Source organism: Saimiri boliviensis, chromosome 6 (assembly GCF_048565385.1).
Source record: "Saimiri boliviensis isolate mSaiBol1 chromosome 6, mSaiBol1.pri, whole genome shotgun sequence".
Lineage (NCBI taxonomy): Eukaryota > Metazoa > Chordata > Mammalia > Primates > Cebidae > Saimiri > Saimiri boliviensis.
Genome location: NC_133454.1, coordinates 85733501 through 85749063, shown reverse-complemented (window position 1 = coordinate 85749063; position 15563 = coordinate 85733501). Strand labels below are relative to the sequence as shown.

The 15563-nt window shown below is 34.2% G+C and overlaps 1 protein-coding gene across 33 annotated transcripts in view; it reads left to right on the top strand.

Moving 5' to 3' along the window:
- SOX6 (SRY-box transcription factor 6) overlaps nucleotides 1-15563 on the top strand; it is a 785339-nt gene that overhangs the window by 644125 nt on the left and 125651 nt on the right. For 28 of the 33 annotated variants that reach the window (XM_074401148.1, XM_074401147.1, XM_074401149.1 and 25 more), the window contains 2 exons: nucleotides 11161-11240; nucleotides 12723-12845. In XM_074401148.1, the coding sequence (XP_074257249.1) occupies nucleotides 11161-11240; nucleotides 12723-12845 (203 nt within the window). The remainder of the gene's footprint in view (nucleotides 1-11160; nucleotides 11241-12722; nucleotides 12846-15563) is intronic. The other 5 variants (XM_074401171.1, XM_074401172.1, XM_074401167.1 and 2 more) reach the window with 1 other exon arrangement.

Genomic DNA, 15563 nt, shown 5'->3' with positions numbered 1-15563 from the left:
AGACATATTTCTGGATAGGAACTCATGATTAGGGCTCAGAAAAATAAACTATAGACTTCTGGTTGCTTTGCTCTTTCACACTGTGATACAGAGAGATGCAGCAATTATGAGTATGATAGATACATTTGAGCAGAAATGTTGGAGAAAATTAAAAGATAAAGCCTCTTTCATAGTTGCCAATGTATATAGCAGATCAAGATTAGCTTGCCTGAAAAATAAAAACAGTGAGTAGCCTCCTTCATACTTCAGAGTTGATTTAGATGACCCATTGCTTTATGTAGTTGGAATTTTTTAAATGATTGCTGCTAGAAAGTACCCTTGAAGTTTCCTAGGAACAGGATGTCTCCCTGATCCTGGGTCTTCCATTTACTCACTAGCTAAAGCTTACTGAATGATTACTGTGCCAAATACTGTGCTTAATATTTCACATGGATTATTTTATTTCATCCTTACTTGAACACGTCATTTAATCTTGCTGAACCTCACTTTTTTCTCATCTAATAAATGTGTCATGATTTGTCCACTACTCCATGTGAGTGTGAAAACTAAATTTGGTAAAATATATAAAAGTTCTTTGAAAATGATAAAACACTAAGATTGGGAGTAAAGTCTGACGGTGAAACTAACTTTAGTCCATTAAACTACACCCTTATCCGTTAGAAGTGCGGCCCAAAACCTGAGTGTTAGACTGAGTCATAGTATCCTTCTGCTATTTGTAAGTATATAACTCAGTGGCAATAATATATTTTCAGTATTGTATAACAAACACCACAATCCATACTCAGAACTTTTTCATCATCCCCAACAAAAATGCTGTAGCCATTAATTAATAATTCTCTCTATCCATCTACCCTTAATTTCTGGTAATCTCTATCTATTATCTTTCTCTATGAATTTGCCTGTTGTGGATACTTCATATAATTGGACTCATACACTATTTATCCTTCTGTGTCTGGCTTATTTTGGTAAGCATAATATTTTAAGGTCCATCCATACTGTAGAATATATCAAAATTAATTTTATTGCTGAATAATATTCTATTGTATATGTATGCCATATTTTATCTGTTCATCTGTTGATAGGCACTTAAGTTGTTTCTGCCTTTTGATTATTATAAATAATGCTTCTATGAACATGGTTATAGAAGTCCCCACTTTGAATCTTTTTGGACATACACCTGTGAGTTGAATTAATGGATTATATGCAGTTGTATGTTTAAACTTTTTAGAAACCACCAAACTGTTTTCCACAGTAGCCATGTCATTTCATATTCCCACCAGATATTTAAGAGGATTCCCACTTCTTCACATCCTTGCTAACACTTGTTATTTTCCATTAAAATTTATTATTATCATCGCAGTAGATATGAAGTAGTATCTCACTGTGGTTTTGATTTACATTTGCTTAATGATTTATGATGCTGATCATCTTTTCATGTGCTTATTGGCCATTTGTATATCTCCTATGTAGAACTGTTTATTTAAATAGTTTGTCCATTTTTGAGTTGGATTTTGTTGTTGTTGTTGTTGTTGTTGTTGAGTTTCAGGTCTTTGTATATTATGGATATTAATACCTTATCAGATATATGATTTACAAATATTTTCTCCCATTCTGTAATTTGTCCTTTAGCATTCTCAATAGTATCTTTTGATAAACTAAAGTTCTTAATTTTGATGGAGTCCAATTTATCCATTTTCTGTTGATACTGGTGCTTTTGATGGTATAGCAGTGAAATAATTGCCAAATCTAAGTCATAAAGATTTACCACTGCATTTTCTTCTAAGAGTTTTATTGTTTTAGGTTCTAAGTTTATGTCTTTGATCCATTTGAGTTGATTTTTGTATGTGGTCTAAGGTAAAACCTTTTTTGATTGTTTTACATCTTTTGCATGTTGATGTTCAGTTTTCCCCTCACCATTTGTTGATAAGACTATCCTTTTCCTGTTCAATGGTTTTTGCACCTTTGTCAAAAATCAAAAATCAGTTGACTATATATGTACAGGTTTTAATTTTGAATGTTCTATTATATTTCACTGGTACATATCTATATTTCTCTATCTCTATCTCTATCTCTATCTCTATCTCTATCTCTATCTTTCTCTGTCTCTATCTCTATCTCTGTCCTTATGCCAGTACCATCCTGTTTTAATTACTGTAACTTTGTGGTAAAATTAGAACTGTGAGTTTCCAACTTTATTCTTCTTTTTAAGGTTGTTTTAGTTATTGGGACCTCTCATAATTCTGTATTAATTTGTGAATTGGCCTTTCCCTTTCTGTGAAATAGGTTGTTGTAATTTTGATAGGGATTGCTTTGAATCTGCTGGTTGCTTTGGGTAGTATTGCCATTTTAACAGTGTTAAACCTTCCTACCCATGAGCACAGATGCCTTTTCATTTATTTATGTTATCTTCGATTTCTTTTAACAATTTTTTTATAGTTTTCAATGTACAAGTCTTTTACCTCCTTGATTAGATTTATCCCTAAGTTTACTTCTTTTTAATAATCTTGTAAATGAAATTGTTTTCTTAGTTTTCTTTTTGGTTGTTCATTGTTGATGTTAAGAGACACAGCTGATATTTGTATGTTAATCTTACACTCTGCAACTTTGCTGAGTTTATTAACTCTAATAGCTTTCTCAGGGATTCTTTGGGATTTTCTATATATAGAATTGCATCGTTTGAAAATATAGTTTTATCTCTCCCTTACCAATTTGTATGCCTTTTATTTCTTTTTCTTGTCTAATAGCAGTGGCTAGCACTTCCACTGCAATGTTGAATAGCAGCAGTGAAAGTGAGCATTATTGTCTTGTTCTGGGTCTTAAGGGGAAAGCTTTCAGTCTTTTACCATTGAGTATGATGTTAGCTGTAGATGTTTGTTTGTTTAACAAACAGGGTCCAGGCTGTAATAAAGAGTTATGATCATAGCTCACTGCAGCTTGAACTCCTGGGTTCAAGCAATCTTTCTACCTCAGTCTCCCAAGTAACTAGGACTATAGGTACGTGCCACCACACTTGGCCAGCTGTAGACTTTTTATAAATAACTTTCATCATGTTGAAGCCTTTTTCTTCTATTACTAGTTTTCTGAGAACTTTTTTGATGGAAGAATATTAGATTTTTGTCAGATGACTTTTCTGTGTCAATTGAGATGATCATTTGGTTTATTTCCCCCTTCATTCTATTTTTCTTTTCGTATTCTTTTTTTTTTTTTTTATTGTGCTTTGGGCTCTGGGGTACATGTACACATCCTATATCCTGCAGGATTGTTGCATAGGTACATACATGCCATGGTGGTTTGTTGTCTCCATCTCCCCTGTTGCCTACATCAGGCATTTCTCCCAGTGTTATTCCTCCCCTCACGTCCCCTTCACATCCCCACCTACTGCATGTTTTCACTCATAGGTGGGCGACAAACAATGAGAACACTTGGGCACAGGGAAGGGAACAACACCCCTTCATTCTATTAATGTAATGCTTGGCACTGATTTAATCCTTTGCATTCTTGGGATAAATTCCACTTTGTCCTGGTAAACAATTCTTTTAATATGCTATGGATTTGTTTTGCTAATATTTTGTTGAGGATTTTTATAACTATATTTATATGGGATACTTGACTGTAATTTTCTTTTCCTGTGATAGCTTTATCTGGTTTTGGTATCAGGATAATGTTAGCCTTATAAATTAAATTAGAAATACTCCCTTCTCTTCATTTTTTTGGTAAGAGTTTGATAAGGATTGATACTAATTCTTCTTTAAACATTTGGCAGAATTCACTGGTAAAGCCATCTAGGCCAGGGCTTTTTCTTATTGAGAGGTTTTTGATTATTAATTCACTGTCTTTACTTGTTATAGGTCTGTTGAGGTCTTCTATTTTTTCTTGAGTTGGGTAATTTGCATATTTTAAGGTATTTGTCCATTTCTTCTAGGTGTTAAATTGGTTAATGTACAATTGTTACAATTGTGTAATTATTCAGTGTTTCTGTTTAATTTCTTTGTTTTTGTTAGCATATATTGAGCACCATTATAAGATAACCCCAACCCGTGTGTGTGTGTGTGTGTGTGTGTGTGTGTGTGTAAAATCTCATTTAATTTTCATAACAACTCTTAGACATAAGTGGCAATAAATGATATCATCTGTCTAATTAAAAGAAAATAAGAAACTGATACTCAAAAAAGTTAATTTTTCCAAGAGTTCCACGTCTAGAAATACTGGAGATAGAATTCACACTGAAATTCTCTGATGTGATATTTCATACTCTTTGGGCCTTGGTGTAAGTGTGTGTGATCTTAAGAAAATATGACTTTTTTCAGTGAATAAAATGTAATTTTTTTACATGTGGTGTTATGCAAATGACATCTTATAAAGCCATTCATTTCTGTCTCTTCCAGAGTATTTCAAAGCAGAGGTATGAACTGCTATTTTAATACTTGATTAATTAAATCTATCTACTTAGAGTCAATGCATTTCTGAGGTTCTTCTGATTACCACCCTAATTTTAAATCAGAGTGCTTGGGTCCAGGAAGAAATTATGTTCACCTGTGTAAACTAACCTAGTTTTATAAAGGTCAATAATTTTTACTGTATTTGCCTCTGTATATGGAGGCTATATCATTGATGAACTATCATGAAGGCATGAAATTTGAGGGTTTTTTACTTTTTAATTTTTATTTTTGTCATTTTTTATATTTCAATAGGTTTTTGGGGAACAGATGGTGTTCAGTTACATAAATAAGTTCTTTAGTGGTGATTTCTGAGATTTTGGTGTACCCATCACCCAAGCAGTATACTCAGTACCTAATGTGTAGTTTTTTATGCCTCATCACCCATCAACCTTTAACCCCAATCTCCAAAGTCCAGTGTGTCATTCTTATGCCTTTGCATTCCTCATAGCTTAACTCTCACATATGAGTGAGAATATGATGTTTGGTTTTCCATTTCTGAGTTACTTCACTTAGAATAATAGTCTCCAATTCCATCCAGGTTGCTGTGAATGCCATTATTCTTTCCCCTTTATGGCTGAATAGTATTCCATGGTGCATGTACATACATATAATGTATATATATAATCACATTTTCTTTATCCATGGATTGATTTATGGGCATTTGAATTGGTTTCATACTTTTGTGGTTGCAATTTGTGGCTATAAACATGCATGTGTAAGTATCTTTTTCATGTAATGACTTCTTTTTCTCTGGGTAGATACCTAGTAGTGGGATTACTAGATCAAACAGTAAGTTTACTTTTACTTCTTTAAGGACTCTTCACACTCTTTTTCACACTACAAACTAGTGTTTATTCTAATGTACATTCCCACCAACAGTGCAAACGTGTTCCCTTTTCACCACATCCATGCCAATATCTATTATTTATTGATATTTTTATTATGATCATTCTTGCAGGAGTGAGGTGGTATTCCATTGTGCTTTTCATTTGCACCTTCCTGACGATTGGTGATTCTGAGCATTTTTCTATATGCTTGTTGGCCATTTGTATATATTCCTTTGAGAATTGTTGATTCATATCCTTAGCCCACTTTTTAATGGTATCGTTTGTTTGTTTGTTTTCTTGCCAATTTGTTTGAGTTCTTTGTAGATTCTGGATATTAGTTCTTTGATAGATGTATAGATTGTGAAGATTCTCTCCCACTCTGCTGGTTGTCTGTTAACTCAGCTGATTATTTATTTTGCTGTGCAGAAGACTTTTAGTTTAATTAAGTCCCAGCTATTTATCTTTGTTTTTGTTGCATTTGATTTTGGGTTCTTGATCATGAAGTCTTTGCCCAAGCCAATGTCTAGAAAGATTTTTCCAATGTAATCTTTTAGACTCTTTATGATTTCACGTCTTAAATTTATGTCTTTGATCTATCTTGAGGTGATCTTTTTATAAGGTGAGAGATCAGGACCCAGATTCATTCTTCTAGGTGTGGCTTGCCAATTATCCCAGCATCACTTGCTGAATAGAGATTTTATGTTTTTGTCTGCTTTGTCAAAGATTAGTTGGCTCTAAGTATTTGGCTTTATTTATAGGTTCTCTATTCTGTTCCATTGGTCTATGTGTCTATTTTCATACCAGTACTGTGCTGTTTTGATGACTATGGCCTTCTAGTATAGTTTGCAGTTGGGTAATGTGATACCTCCAGATTTGTTCTTTTTGCTTAGTCTGTCTTTGTTTATGCAGGCTCATTTTGGTTTAATATGTATCTTAAGATTCTTTTTACTAGTTCTTTGAAGAATGATGGTGGTATTTTTAGGGGAATCACATTGAATTTGTAGATTGCTTTTGGCAGTATAGTTATTTTTACAATATTGATTCTAACCATCGATGAGCATGGGATGTGTTTCCATTTTTTTATGTCGTCTATGATTTCTTTCAGCAGTGTTTTGTAGTTTTCCTTGTAGAGTTCTTTCACATTCATGGTTAGGTATATTCCTAAGTATTTTATTTAATTAATTAATTTATTTATTAATTTATTTATTTTGTTTTTGCAGCTATTTTGAAAGGGGTTGAGTTCTTAATTTTATTCTCATCTTGGTCACTGTTGGTGTATAGCAGAGCTACTGAGTTATGTACATTAATTTTGTATCCTGAAACTTTGCTGAATTCATTTACCAGTTCTAGGAGTCTTTAGGGGTTTCTAGGTATATAATCATATCACCAGCAAACAGTGACACTTTGACTTCCTCATTACTGATTTGGATGCACTTTCTTCCTTTCTGTTGTCTGATTATTCTTGCTAGGACTTCCAGTACTATCTTGAATAGAAGTGGTAAAAGTAGACATCCTTGTCTTGTTCCAATTCTTAGGGAGAATGCTTTCAACTCTTCCTTATTCAGTATAATTTTGGCAGCGGGTTTATTGTAGATGGCTTTTATTACTTTAAGATATGTCCCTTCTATGCTAATTTTGCTGAAGGTTTTAATCATAAAGTGATGCTGGATTTTGTCAAATCCTTTTTCTGCATCTATTGGAATGATCATGTGAGTTTTGTTTTTAATTCTGTGTATGCGATGTGTCACATTTATTAATTTACTTATGTTAAACCATCCTTGCATCCCTCGTATGAAACCGAGGATTTTAAAAATTGATTTTATGTAGTGGGGATGAATTTATGGGAGTTCATTCACACTCACTTATTTAATTGCTATTGTGACAAATTCCACAGATTTTCAGATGATTGATTGGTCAAGGGTTTGGATGCAGCTGTGAAATAAGTGAAGAAAGTAAGATTGAGCCTTGATTCTTAGCTTTCTTAAAGGTAGACAAAACACTGCAGATGATCGTAAAAGAAATTCTGAGATCAAGACTCTTCCTTATTGTTCTATTCTGATGAAAAGGGGAGAAATTTAGCAGGAGAAATAACATAGTGATCTCAGCAATATATATAATCCTTGCTAATTTTATTTTTCATTTGTCTTCAGAACAAATTGAAGCTTTTGTTTTATTTTTAAAGGTCTAAATGTGTCACCTATTACCTGCTAACATTTACTGCAGTGTATGACATTCCTTAGAGTATAGAATAGTTGTAATATTTTGCTATACCAAATACATGCATCCAGGCAAGACCCGTGCTAAGTGGTATGTTCAAGTTTGTATTAGTGGTTGCAATTCAAATATGTTCATATTGTAACAAGAATGGCTGTAGCTCATAAAGGTGGGCTCTACAGTTGTTTGGCAACTTATTTAATGATTCTAGCACACAATCATTTTTTAGTTAGTTGGGGATGTATAACACATTTTTCTTCAGTTTTGGAGGCTGGGAAATGAGACTGAATTCCTACTTCGGGGTAGTTACTGAAGAATCTTTTGAGTCCTGTCTTCTAGTTCTGTTTCTCTCTCTCTCTCTCTCTCTCTCTCTCTCTCTCTCTCTCTCTCTCTCTGTCTCTCTCTGTCTGTCTCTGTCTCTGTCTCTCTCGTCTCTCTCTCTCCTCCTTCTCCTCCTCCTCCTCCTTTTTCCAAACTTTCTAAATTATTTCTTCAATGTGTTAATATCTGAAGTTATTATCTCAGGGTATTGCAACTATCCCAGTTACTTGTCTTTCTGAAGAATGAAAATAAATGGACAGACTTTTACCCAAGGGATTTTTGGCTTTCTCTTTTTAAAAAAAGATAGACTTCATATCTGAATTATTCAAATAGAAAGTATTCTTGCAGAAGGTAGCCTGAATCTAGTGGGTCATAGGTTGTTAGTAGAAGCTCCCCTTCTCCTGCCATTAAGTTTTACTAAGTTTCTGCTTCGTGTAAGTTTCTATGAAAATTTAAGAATTTATTTTCTCTCATTTAGGGACTCTTGATGCTTTGATTCCAAAGGAACGCTGCCTATTCTGGCAAGTGAAGCTAACGTCAAGCAAATTTTCCATGTTTTAAATCCTACTTTATATTTGTTCTGATAAAAACAGAACAAGATAAAAACAGCAGTTGCAATATTTGGAAAGCTGGAAAAATGGATTTACAGAATGGACATTATTTCTCAAATTGGTTTTTGAAGTCTGTCTTCTTACACTAGAGGTAGCAAGGGCCAGATTACAGTAGCGCATAAAGCCAACCTGTTTCAACAAGCTTCACCTTCCATGTCCAAATTTTAAAAGAATGGGTCCTCATGAAAGCATTTCAGACCCAGAGACAAATTTGAAAAAAATTGCTACAACATGTTGACTGATTCCTTGCCAAGTCAGGAACTGAGAACTTTTTCTTGATTGACTTACACAGAAAATTACAGTGGCATAGGGGAAACATGTGACTTTGTTATTAAAAAACAAAATTTCACAATACCTTTAAATCCCTCTCTCTTAAAATGTTCTTTTCTACTTGTAATTCCTCTCTTCTCCCTCATCTTCTACCCCTCCTGTCTTTTTCTTGTTCTCTTTCTTCTAATCATTCCCTGATATATATTCTGTTGCTCTAATGTATTCATTTTTACTGTTAATATTGAAACAATGATATGTTATGGAGAAATAGCTTTCTAAAGATTATATTCAGATATACAGATTCAAAACAAGATGAAAGTTAAAAATGTTTTTAAAATATGCTTGTCAGCAGTGGAAAGAAAGCTGTTTGTAGCCAGCAGGTGAGCTGGAAAGTACTATAGGGTGTGGTAGAGATAGTAATAAATTAGCTGGCAAGCCAAAAACTGTAAAAAAAAAAAAAAAAAAAAAAAAAGCTATTTCATAGCATAGAAGCATGACAGCTATTTAAAAAGGAGTGCCCCAGGGAATTCTTTTAGAGTTTGATTTTTTTAAATATGTTTGACATGAAAAATATTTTAGTACAAATAAAGCAACTGGTATTAAACTTACAGGGAGGGGGGTTGTGGTTTAGAGTTAGTATGAATAATGCATGATATTTAAAGAAAGAACAGCTCTAAAATGTTCCAGGAGGCAGTCCAGTTAGAATGGTGATTTTTCCCCCTATTTTTGAAGCATCATTAATTCAGCATCATTTTGAGATTTTTTTAAAAAACTTTATATCTACCAAAGAAATACTATTTGACTTAGATTAGGATATTCTTTCTTTAGATAATTTAGTTTAAATATCAAGAAGATCAGTAGAATTATTTAAGCATAAAGTGACATTCGTTTACTATAAAAATAATTAGGCCTAGTTATGTTTTTTAAAAGGCTCATGTAGTACTGCAAACCAAAATCAACCTCATAGAAGGAGAAAAACAAGATCAGATATTTTGAACATTACTCCATAGGAGACCTACACAATATAATGTTAGTGAATGCATTGTAGCAGTGCTTCATATGCAATCAGAAGCCAATTGTTACTGGACTGTGTACAAGCACAAACTGTGCTCAATGGTCTGATGAGGTATTATGGATATGATGCAAAGAGACTGTGTAGATTAGAAGCTAACAATTTGTTAAAAGTGAAAGCAACTTAACATTTACATTGGACCAGCTGAGTAGCACTTCATGTGGCAAGCAGGATGAGTTCCCAAGAACCAGAGGCACCAAGAAGGCTACAGGTATTAGTGTCCATACTGAAAAAAAAAAAAAAAAGTTTGCTTTCCAGTTGACTCCCTTTATTACTGAGATTCTTTCTAGCTGTATATTCATTATTACATTCAGCTTTCACTATGGAAAAGTTCATGCAAAACAGCATGATTTTTATAAATGTCAAAAATGTGTGGAGGAACAGCCTATTAAAATATAGCCTAGAGATAGTACATAACACTGACTTTAAGTAAGTAGCTGAAGCCAAAGTGATACTCCATTAAATCACTGATATCGTGTAATTTATCCACATGTACTAATTTTTGTTTTAGTTATCACTGTCATGATATATTCCTTCTTACTTTCTTTTGGTTCTTCAGGTTGCTGCACACAGCCTGTGTTCTTAGGTCACAGAAGGTACTTCTGTCTCCCTTTTTAGGAATAATCTGAAGTTAGAAACACACTCAGATGTAGCATTCATCTCTGCTGAACCACGTTCAATCTTTACCAGGCATTAGTACAGATATTACATGTAAAATGTGTAGTTATTTAATCAAAGCATCATTGAAACATGTTTCATAAGTACTTAGTATGCATCATTCTGTACTAGGATCCACCAGTTCAGTAACAAAGGTTAATTCAGAAAAACATGGTTTCTACACTTATGGGGATACCAGATGTTTCACAGAATGCTGGAAGATAAGATTCGCTATCCTCTCGGCCCTATCATATTGAAGAGGTTGTATTTTTTAATTTTTAAATTTGTCTAATAAAATAAAGTGTAGAATTACAAACAGTCAATAGCTCAGAACCCTTTTTGGACTCTAATACTCTGCCTTGCCTACCAAGCCAAAACTTTTTGTTGTTCTAATATAAAAGCCTCAATGCTTTCCCAGTATACTCAGTGTCAGCCTAGCTTTAAGATATTTTTTTATTCTTAAAAATGATGTATTACAAGATTTGTAATGGAGTGAACATGCTTGAATTGCACATTTAATTTTTTTAACATCATATTCATGTTTTGCCAGTTTGCCTACCAGCTATCTGTTAACAAAAAGTTCCAAGGCAGCACTGCAAGTCTGTGCCCAACTAAGCCTTTTGTTTCTGCAGATGTTTGGGCTTAGAGCAATGTTGTAAAGCTCAGGCAATCCAAGGACCATGTTTGTACTTGCCTGCTGCAATTCCCTGTGCATTGTCTAAACCTGTATGCATTGTTCTTTCCGACAGGTGATAACTACCCTGTACAGTTCATTCCATCAACAATGGCAGCTGCTGCTGCTTCTGGACTCAGCCCTTTACAGCTCCAGGTAAGTGCCAGAAGAAAAAAATGTGGGATATGAGCCAGTACTTTAGTAGAAAACTGCTAACCAGCTGTATGCTAAATAATGGCCTGAATGTTAAATAATTTTTTAAGCATAGCCCAGAAGGATTAACACCTTATGTGCTTACCATAATGCAAATAAAAGAGAAAACTGCCAGTTTCAATATTTTTAAAGGAAAAAAAAATCACATTATGACTTAATACTATGTATTCTCTATCAGATGAGTTAATAGTTTTAGTGTCAATGGCTAGTTGTTACTGCATCTATGTTAGCTTTTTCCTTGTCAGTTTTTCATCTGTGTCTCCACTTATGTCCAGATTAGCTTTTACATGTAACATACAAAAAATGATGTTGGATATTTTTCCTTCTTGTAGCTCATGGAATAAAGGGTTGTTATTCTCAAATTACATAATAATTATTGGGTAAAATGTAAATGCATTTCTCCTAATATGTGTATCCTTATCCTTTCTAAGATCAAGAGTCAGGGCATAGTGTCTGATTAATTTTGCATTGGTGTTTCATATTTATAAAGCTAAACTTGGGGAGAAAATGTTTTGGAAACTGATTGAAAAATCATTTACACCTTATCTTCTTCACAGTAAAATAAGTTTGGAATAGAAATAGGTGGTCATTATACACTTCTACTACTACCATTTGAAAGGAGGTTGACTTTGATTATGAGTGTATATTTGTATTAATAAAAACAAAAAGATGAGATCATTAAAATAAGTCAAACATTCAGTATTTGAATATTTAGAGAATATATGATAATCAACAACTTGAATTAAATATAGTAGAAAGTTTTATTAAATATAGTTTTTATTTTTAAAATATACTGTAGTTATTTTTGAGTTTTCATAAATAATCTACAAAATAGCATCTGGTGAAGTGTTTTATTTCTGTGTTGCTATTCTATATGTGACTTGAACATAAAAAGTGTACAACTATTGTATCATGAAAAAACATCATTTTGAATGTTTCCGGTTGGATCTTCAAATAAAGAAATTTTGCAATACTTTGAGAAATTTTGTCATGAGTCATGATCCAGGAAGCTATAAAGATGTAACCCATTATAGGCTGCCTAGCAGAGGCAGAAATTTTGCCTAAGAGAAGCAGCAACCTCACCTCTCTTGCAAACTTTCACCTTCCACACTACTAACTCCGAAACCTCTGTAGTTGGTGCAAGTCTAAAAAGAACCCTCACTCTTATAAACCTAGTATATTTCTCCTTTTCCTATAGCTGTGCTATTGAGTATCTTCTTGAGTCAGAGGCAGAAACAAGAAATCAGTGTCACTGATACTATAACCAAGTTTCTGTAAAAGAAAGAAACTGAGTCTTAAACTTTCTACTTTCTATTTTTTGATGTGCTCGGTACCCTGGATTTAGAAATATGATCCTGTTTCATGAGTTCTGACAGTATGTTTTGTCTTTTTTTTTTTTTTTTTTCTGAATATGCTACTAAACAGAAGGGTCATGTATCCCACCCACAAATTAATCCAAGGCTAAAGGGCTTAAGTGACCGTTTTGGCAGGAATTTGGATACCTTTGAACATGGTGGTGGCCACTCTTACAACCACAAACAGATTGAGGTATGAATGCTTCCATTGGTGCTTCATTGGGTGGGGGACTGCATTGTTCAGTCATACTCTAGGTTTTTTTTTTTTTTTTAAAGTGGCACTCAGCCTAAACACTAAACCTAATCATTTCCTTTTTCTCATTCCTAAAAAGGCTCTTGTTTTGCTCCTTTTCTTTCAGAGAAAAAAGCAAATCCCAAAGCAATGCCCCTGAATTAAGGTTGTTCTTTGCCATATATATTCAGGCAAAAGCTTTACATTATAAGTGTCTTCAAAACTATCTTTCTTCCCTCACTCTTTTACCTTTTCTAATGTATACTGTCATATAGTATTTTTTTAAAAAAACTTAAACATTAAAAAATTTATTTGACCATAGGATAACCCTAATTTAATCAAATGTAATTCTGCTTTTATAGATAAAGTAGCTGAGGTTCAGAGAGGTTAAGTTATTTAGCCAAAGATATAAAATGTTTGTTGAATCAAGGTTATTGCCCAGGATTTCTAATTCTACCTACCTAGTTTTCTCAGAATGAAATAGGGATGGGTGCCTGGGCCTTGATGGTTGCTTTTTCCCTGTAGTATTCTTTTCATATTTCGCCTTCTAGTAGAGTCCTTTGTTGTGTTTTTGGGATATTCTTAACACTTGAGAGAAGATGGCTTATGAAAACCAAGACCTTTTCTTCTATAAAGACCAAGTCCTCCTCTCTCCAATTTCATGCTTGATTCCTTTTCTGCATCATTGGGGTCCCTCACTGGGACTATCATATGGGAGAATTTCCAGCTATCTGTTGAATTTTTAAAAAGTGAATACAGGTTACCTCAGACTGAAACACACTTTAATTTTGGGGGTTAGATATAATGCCAAATTTTATATTGTAACCTAGGATGGAAAACTCAACCCCAAAATGAAAATAATTGCATCTAGTAAGATGAAGATGCACATTCAGCTTCTGTTGGCTCTGCTGGTCTGTGTAGCTCAAACGCTATGTAGTCAATAAAAGGTCCCTTTTACATTACCTTTTCTGCTGCTTGTGAATCTACCTTTTTGGAAAATAATAGGAAATGATCACTGCTAAGAAGAAGGAAGAGACAAGACCAAAGACCCCCTTGGAAGTAGCCTCAGGTAAAGTTCCAGAGCTTGTTAACTGCCTCCTTCTTTCCTTTTGCTTTGACATGAGAGGTAGACAGAGGGTTTCCACTCAGACATGATTAGACACTTACTGTAAGAGCATCTCCTGTCTCCTATACAGACAGAAGAAATTTCTTTTCTAAGCTTTTCTTTTGGCTGTAGAGAGAGTACCACATTTCTGGACGATCTGAAAACCTACTATGCCCAGGAGAGCTGAAAAGAGATTACTGGACATTAGGAACAAGTTTTTGTGTGATGACAATTAGCAAGCTTATCCACTCAGGACAGTCAGCTTGAGAAACTTTTAAATGCCTGGAAGAATGTGAGATCAGGTAGCCTTGACTCAAACTCAAGAACATCTTCTCCTGTTGGACTTCTATTTTCTGTTGAGGTGTTATGTTATATCCCGTCAATCTTCCCTTAGCCAGGTTTCTACTCAGTCTCTTTTTTTGCCTAATTTTTCACTTAGGTTGGCTTCTCTCCCACCTCACAATCCCTAGTCCCACACCATCATGGATCCCTGATGTGTCAAATCTGGCTTCTGTTGGGTTTCTGGAAACCGTGATGCCATGCATAGGAGTGTCAGAGCTGTGTAGTGCCATAGTGATGCTGATCTAGAAGCATAGCATATGTCACATGTCTGTCATTTCAATTAGGCTAAACGGGGAAACCAATAATGCAAGAGCCTTCACAGCTTTGCATTTTAAGTTTGGCTGGTTTTGTATCCTCAGTTTTTGCTTATTCTTGCTCTGTTCCATTGCCTCCTGTTTTTGCACCTTTTTCCTGCATCTCAGGAAACCTTTGATCTGTTTGCTCATGTGGACACTGGGTAGAAAAGATTGACCTTGTTTGAAAGGCAGGTTTCCCAAACTTTCCTGGTCTGAGTGTAGCATGTTTATTGGGACATCAATGAATAGTATAGTAGGACACCCATGTCTAAGCTGCTAGATAGTAACATTTTAAATCTTGAGCAGGCGTAGAGGGAAATTTTAATAATATCTTGCTTTATTGCTATTAGAATCTGCTTTCTTTTCTAGCTAGGGTTTTCTCCCTTCCTTTGACAAGCTAAAATGTCACAGTCTGTCAACAAACATGATCCTGATAAACTATTGCTGCTAAAAAAGCATTACAATTATATTAACTGGTTTTATTTCTAAACAGAGATTCTTAGGAGGAAAAGTTTATAACACATATACTTCGCCACCCCACCTCACCCCATGCATTACTCAGAACTGGTCCTCTACCTCATGTTACAGTTAATTGTCCTTCAAAGGTTATCATTTCTAAAATTAATGAGCCTGAGTAAATATTGACAACATTTGGTATATATTAAGTATGCCCTGAAATTTTGTTATCAGGTAGAGAAAAGCTATTTAAAATGGAAAGACTCCCCTTATATTAGCATATGCCATTACTTTCTTTCTTTAAAATAAGGAAGATTCCATAAAGACCATTTTTTAAAATACTACTGTGGTGATCTAAGGCTTGATTTTCTCTTTCTCAGGGGCACAATATTAGGAGAAAGAAGGCCAAAGAGTGCTATTTTTAGTTGAAGAGTTCAGCAGATGCAGGCATGAATACTCATATATCTGAAGGTTGAGGGG